The 7,182-nt window shown below is 30.8% G+C and overlaps 2 protein-coding genes across 2 annotated transcripts in view; one reads left to right on the top strand and one right to left on the bottom strand.

The window, feature by feature from the left end:
* LOC104728802 (50S ribosomal protein L11) lies at window positions 1,942–5,266 on the bottom strand. Its single transcript, XM_019232077.1, has 3 exons — window positions 5,096–5,266; window positions 4,854–4,894; window positions 1,942–2,224 (listed from the first exon to the last, which is right to left on the bottom strand). The coding sequence occupies exons 1-3, from the start codon at window positions 5,264–5,266 to the stop codon at window positions 1,942–1,944; spliced, it is 495 nt and encodes a 164-aa protein (XP_019087622.1).
* The window catches only part of LOC104728801 (65-kDa microtubule-associated protein 3-like), a 6,089-nt gene continuing 5,524 nt past the window's right edge, over window positions 6,618–7,182 (top strand). Inside the window, exons 1-2 of the mRNA XM_010447730.2 lie at window positions 6,618–6,927; window positions 7,076–7,174. Coding sequence (XP_010446032.1) covers window positions 7,092–7,174 — 83 coding nt within the window. The 5' untranslated portion in view covers window positions 6,618–6,927; window positions 7,076–7,091. The remainder of the gene's footprint in view (window positions 6,928–7,075; window positions 7,175–7,182) is intronic.

Below are 7,182 nucleotides of genomic sequence, written 5' to 3'. Positions count from 1 at the left end.
CCCCCCCCCCCCAACTAGGGTTTTGTACCACCTCTATTTGTTGAGGAACTAACACATGCAATGAAGTGTGAACAAACAAAATATTCATAATTCACATCCTTACTCATGGGGTCAACTCGTCTTTTTTTTGTTGGTTCTCTAATCATCACTGACCACTAAATATATATGAAACTAAAATTGTAGAGACAAATATTATTTTAAGATTTATTATCCTTATATATTGTGAAAGAACTTACTTCTTCTACTAACTACTCGTCTTTAAGCATTTTAATTTTTTTATTAACAATGTATTTACATAAAGATTTCTCTTTCAATGATGATATTTTGAGTAATTTAGCAGTTCATATTATTTTCCAATTATAGATTTCAATTGATCATTTGCAAAGGTTAATTTTTGTAGCAAATAAAGGCAACATATAAGAAAACAACATGATGTATCTTATTTGTCACAAATATTCTGTTGTTGAACCAATTCTCTTGGAATTATCATGCCGTTATGCGTATTGTGTTGGATGTCTCATTAGATGGTTTGAAACAAATCATATATATCTATGTTACCTTTTAAAGTTACTTTTTAAAGTTAATTACATAAAAAATATATTTGTTTAGCTCGATTATCGATGAATGCTTAAAATTGTAGAGGCAAATGTTATTTTCATATTTATTATCTTTATTAATTGCGAACGAACTTGCTTCTACTACTAACTACTCGCCTTTAAGCATTTGAAAGTTTTATTAACAATGTATTTACATCAAATTTTCTCTTTCAGTGATTAGGGTTTTGAGTAATTAAGCAATTCATATTCTTTTCAGTTATGGAATTTCAACTGATCATTTGTAAAAGTTAATTTTTGTAATAAATAAAAGTAAAATATAAGAAAACAACACATTGTATCTTAATTGTCACAAAGATTTCGTTATTGAATCAATTCTCTTGGAATTATCATGCGGTTATGTGTATAATGTTGGTTGTCTCATTAGATGATTTGAAAACAAATCATATGTCTATGTTCCTTTTAGAGTTACTTTCTTCAGTAAATTAGATAAGTTAAATAATTATAATTCTAAAATATCTTAGTAATTATAACATACAATTTATAGTATTGTAGTTACAATAAACTTCAGTATATACTTTAATCATAAAATAAAATAATAATTTATTATTATGGGAGGAACTTGTGCTAATGTTGTTCAATGTTCACCATAACAATAGCATTTGTGAATATATATCATAATAACCACTCTTGTGGTTCTGGTTGTGCAAAGATGCATATAGCTAAAGAAGCTAAATTAATATATTGTTTGAGGATTAAAAAACTGCAATTAAAAACAATAAGTGAACATAAAGTTTTTGATATTCTAATTTATTCATTCTATGTTGTAACACAATGACAATGGATGCAATTTCCAATTTCAAAAATGATTTATTTAAATAATTAACCTTAATGATATTAGATTAATACTGTTTAAGACAATAATATTGTTTAAATAAATAAACATAAATTTTACATTAAAATGAGTCCATTATTCTACACAACGATTTCACAAAATATTATCTAAATTCTTTGCTAATATATGTGGTGTAGGATATCATTGTTCTATACGTACCATATTCACTTTTCAATCTTCACATGCATATGCATACAATTTGAATAAACTTAACAATGTTAGTAATATTTGCTAATTTATTTAATGCGATATTAACACTATGTTTTCCAATAGAAACTAATAAAGTAGTAAATTATATATGTTCAATCATATGTCATAATATGCATTAACTAAAAATTATATACGTCATTCATAGAATAGAATGAGAAGGACGAAAAAACCAGGCAATCAGACACCATTATATGGAACATATTACCCTTGATAGACACTCAACATGAACATCTCCTTCTTCAACTTTACTTCCCAATAGGAACCCTTGGAACAGTAGCCTCCTCAGTAACTCTGAAGCAGTAGCATTTGGAGTAGCCTCTGGGGCAATAGCATATGGTCATCTGGAGCAGCATTTGGGGCAGTAGAATCTGGAGCAGCATCTGAAGTGGTAGCTTCTAGAGTGTTATTCCCCTTCCTCCCCTTTTCTTTCTTCTCTAGCTTCTGTCTCTTCAAGTTGTTCTCTTTTTGCTTGTTCTCCCTCATGACTTTTTCAATGAGCTCATCCTCCTTTTTCTCTAGCTTTTTCAAAGCTTTTTTGAGTTGTTGCTTGTTATTTGCCACTTCCCTAAATGTTCAGCAGTTTTTTTCATCCCAAACTTGATCCACTTAGAGAGAATCATCTTTATGATACTCTCCACGTCATCCTCCTCCTTGTTCTTCTCTTTCATCTCTTTGTCTATCTTATTCTCTTTAAGGTTCCAGAGAATGGCCAATTTTTCTTAAATCTTAAAGAATTTTTGTATCAAAGCTATCTTTCTTGTTAGTAGCTTCAGAAGAGGTGCACTTGGTGTAGTTGATCTTACCATACTCAAGCTTAAAGTGATGTATGACACATGGGTATGTAAAAGACATAGATCCATCATTTTCCCATGATATATCAGCTGCATCCGCTTCTTTCTCCTTCTCCAGGACCAGAACAATTGGACCTTGCATAACCACCTTCTCCAGAACTCCCTCTTTCTCATCATGATTCTTTGTTTCCTTCTCCTTCTTTTTCTCCAAAACAATTTGTTCAAATCCTCTTGTCTATGTTACTACTTTCTTAAATTAATTAGATTATAAATTGAATTTGATATACTATAATTATAAAATAAGGTAGTAACTCATTAATTTAAACAATAATAAAAAAATTTATGGGAGACAACTTGTGCATACGTTGTTCAACTATGCATATGGTAGCATTTTGTATAAAAATAGTGATTCAGCACTATAAGAAGTAAAATCTGATATAAAAGAGGAACTTGTAATATTTGTGTTAAAACAACATATATGGAGGCTCAAAACAATCATAAAATCAGATTTTTTTGGTGGCGAGCTATTTTAAAAGCCTTCACTATGTCGAGCATTTAAGTGTCCATGGTATTCTCATGAATCTTTGTTATCAAATATTTGGAGTTGCAATTGAACTATTTGCCATGTATTACTCAATTTCATTGTTGCAAAACATTTTTTTGCCTTTGATTACATTCCTTGGCCGCAAAATGGTTTATCTCCTTCATTTTTCTGAAATATATGTATTTTTGTTGAATGTTATATAGATTATGCTCTCTGATATGCTCAAATTTATCCTAAAACTATTATCTCAAATAGATCAATTGTAGTACTTAAGGGTCGAATTCGATACAGACTCTGGATTACGCAATAGATTATCTAGTTTCAAATTAACCTACACCAAATAAATTGTTTTGAAATAAAATGCAAGAAAATAAATTAAAAAAAAGAGTGTATTCAATAGAAGGAGACATAAGTTCATGGAATTTCTCAAGTAATTCAGAATTACAGATTAAAATGTCACAACTAATTAAGAACATATTCTAAAAATCAAATCACAATGATAAATTAACTAGCTTTTGTTGCGGGTTTTATCTATGTCTAAATCTAAAATTCCAAATTTTTTTGCTAAATTCAACAATTCAGACAAGCATTAAATTCAAGTTTGATAAGTTCACAAAGTCTCTAAACCAAATTTATTTGCGAATAGGTAGTTTGCTTATCTAAGATTATTTCTAAAATCTCTAAATTTGTCTAAAACATACATAAACCTACAAAGACTTGAAATATACTCTAAAAACACCAAAAAAAACTCTATAAATAAAACTTCTATCATGACCAAAAACCCTATATACCATGATATATCAATCTCATTCCATCTCGTATAAAAGAAGGTATTCTTTGAATTTTGTGGATGATATGGAAGAACTGTAATGCAATAATTTTGGAATGTAAGAAAGTAAACATCAGGAGGGATACAAATATACATACTAACTCTGAATTGGTAATGAAACCACTAGCCGCAAGAGATTTTTGAAGGGAAAATATTTTAAACCTCATAAGAGAAATTTGACATGTAATGTACATGACAAGTCATTAAGCATGCGAGCGTGAGTCATTAAGCATGCGAGCGTGAGTCCGACGAGATCATACAAGTCAAGTTAAATGTCATTTTAGAAATGTTTTTGTTTTGTATGACTGTAGATTTTTTTTTGGGACAAAATGATTAGGGTAGAAATAAAAAAAAAATTGTATTAGTAGAAATTAAACTTGGTGATATAATTATTGTCTTAAGACGGTGATTACGACAAAAATTATATCACTGAGTTTATTTGCGGTTTGGGCATTGTACTAATTATAGAACAGCTTAGCCATATGTTTTTCTTCATTGTCTCCCATCGAAGCAAAATGTCAGACCTATTGGACGCGTCAAATTCGCTTTTCCGGCCCATATATTCATTCATACAACAATGCCAACCACTATGAAATACACTCAGCTGATCAGTAACACATAAGGTTTAGACTTTAATTAGAAAAATATATATACGCTGAAAATTATTATAGAATTTTTGTGTAAAAAAGAGACTCATGTTAAAAAGGGAAAGTAAAAATTGATGTGAATTGGTTTTCAATTCAATGAAATCAAATTTAAATAATACAACTAATTTTAAAATTTAGAACCTAGAATATAGAAATAAAACGACGAATGTCATTATGAAAAATAAGTTATATATCTCAAAGTGTATTACGAAAAGATAGTTAAGATTTATCAATTAAATACTACAACTACAAGTACATGAAACTTCCCCATGTTAGGCTTTTACAACAGAGCTACTTTTTCTTCTTAGGTTTAAGAATAGGAGGGTTGATGTATATCCCCATGTTAGCTGCAGTTCCTGCAATGGTTCATAAGTAACAAAAACGAAGCTGGAGGTGTCTTGAGGATAAAAGTGAAACTCTTATCCTGAAACCACACATGTAAACAACTTCATGAAACACCAACACATGGAACTATATTTATGAACCGTACGTAACCAATCACCATTATTTAAAAACCAATCTTTTGACGAAAAACTTCTCTTCTCTAGTTGAGAATTTAAATCGGATATAAAGATTTTAGTAAGAGAATTAAAAAAAGATTAGGGTAGAAATTAAAAAAACTAACATCGTAGAATGTGCTTACAACAGGAATTATATCACCAAGTTGATTTGCGGTTCGGGCATTGTACTCCTTGGAGAAACGCTTAGCCATATCTTTTTCTTGATTGTCTCCCCTCAAAGCAAACACCGAAATAATTTGTTGCCCCAAAATTGCTTTTCCGGCCCATACATTCATTTTTACAATTCCAATCACTATGAAAATATATACACGCATCTCTCTAATTAAGTAACGCTTAGAATTAAGGGTTTAGACTTTAGAAGAAATCGGTAGTGAAAAGATATATTTTACCTTTTTTGGTTTTGTCTCTGGGTCTCAGGGAAGCCATGGGGAGAAGGGTGAGAAATCTCGGGGTTGAGGAGAGAAGTGGGGACTTCTTTCCTAGAAACTGAACGGAAACATTTGTTTTGATGGTTAAGTCAGCCGAAAGATAACGTGAGAGCTTAGGGTTAGGATACAAAGAAGACGAAGTGCAACTGCAAAGGGTTCGTAAAGAAGAACACGCCATTGATTCAGAGCGAAGAAGCACAAATTAGCTAGGGTTAGTACGTACCTAGAGTGCGAGTTCATGTAATAATAAGTAACTTTCCTAATATAATATTTACAATATGGGAAAGTTTAAGCGATATATATAGCAGTTTGCCAGTTTTTTTAAATAGGAAGATTTGGATGATATTGCAGTTTTGCTTACTCAGCATTCGAAAACATTGATCTTACACGAAAAAACGTTAAACGTTCGACAATCACAATATATTATTATGCCATCATCTACACTTAGTCAAAACTAGACGTAGATTTGAAAAGAATTATTATTTTTGGTATAATTCAATTTTTTCGCTAGTGTTTATATGTTGTTTGTAAAATTGTAATTCAAATCTAATGGTAGTGATGAGGTCAGATACTTCTCCATTCTACATATTTTATTTTGCTTATTAATATGAGATTTTAATCTTTAAATGTTTTAAAATGATATTTTGTGTGTATACAGTGTAAGAAGTTAGGCACATAATTCAGTTATGAGTTATTGAATTGTATAATAAGTTACATTTCATGTAATGTCCCCGTCTATGTTCGATTATTTGGTTCGATATGTAATCATACCACGCCTAAACCAAACACAAATTTCTCAAGTTCATAGCCAATTAGTTACTAAACCAATCTCTGTTTGATTAAACTACACTGATCAATGAAGAACATTGAATTTCTAAAGAATAACTTAATCACATACTAAACCAATCTCTGTTTGATTAAACTACACTGATCAATGAAGAAAATTGTTAAATTTTGGTTTGGTACGAATATCAGACCGAAATAATTGCAATCAGACCGGTTCTCTTCTTAAATAAAATGGGTCGTCGTCGGCTTTAGATTTTCGTTTGTGAGATCTCAACCGTTAATAAGGAATAAGAATATCGCAACGGTTAATATCTATTCCTCTACTGTAAGCGCGACGCACTAGATTCTAAACACCCTAAATCAGATTTTTTGAAATTCAAAAGTTCGAAAAAAAAAAATAGCATAAAAAATGCAAAAAAGAATTAGAAGAGCTGGTTCGGGTAACGGACGAAATTCCCAATCTCACCATCATCATCACTCTCAATTCAATCTCTCTCTCATTAACCCAAAACTTTTTAACATCTTCGTAACGGCTCTATTAATCTCTTCTCTCTCTTTCTCTACACATTGAAACACTTCTCGATCTAGGTTTCTAAATTTACTTCTCTCTATCTTCTTCTTCTTCAATCTACTCGCGAAAGTTTCAGTCACAGATTCAATCGATTAAACTTCCAAATTCAATCATCAGTTCTGGAAAATCTTCGAGAAATCTCCCGTTTCAGGCAAGTATTTTGAGTTTCTCTCAGTTCAATTCAATTCGAAATTTTTTGTTGATTCGCAATGTCAAAATCAGTTAGGTTTTCTCAATCAATTTGCTTCGAATTAGCTGCTGATTTCGATTAGGGTTTCTCTGTTTCAAATCTGTTACAGGCTGAAGCATTTCGAAATGGCTACTATTCAAAAAGATCCGATTCTTCAAGTAGAGACAACTTGTGGATCTCTCTTATACGAACTCCAGGTTTTTGGGAGATTTTAAG

Source organism: Camelina sativa, chromosome 11 (assembly GCF_000633955.1).
Source record: "Camelina sativa cultivar DH55 chromosome 11, Cs, whole genome shotgun sequence".
Lineage (NCBI taxonomy): Eukaryota > Viridiplantae > Streptophyta > Magnoliopsida > Brassicales > Brassicaceae > Camelina > Camelina sativa.
The sequence above is the reverse complement of the archived record's forward strand: the minus strand, read 5'-3'. Positions and strand labels throughout refer to the sequence as shown.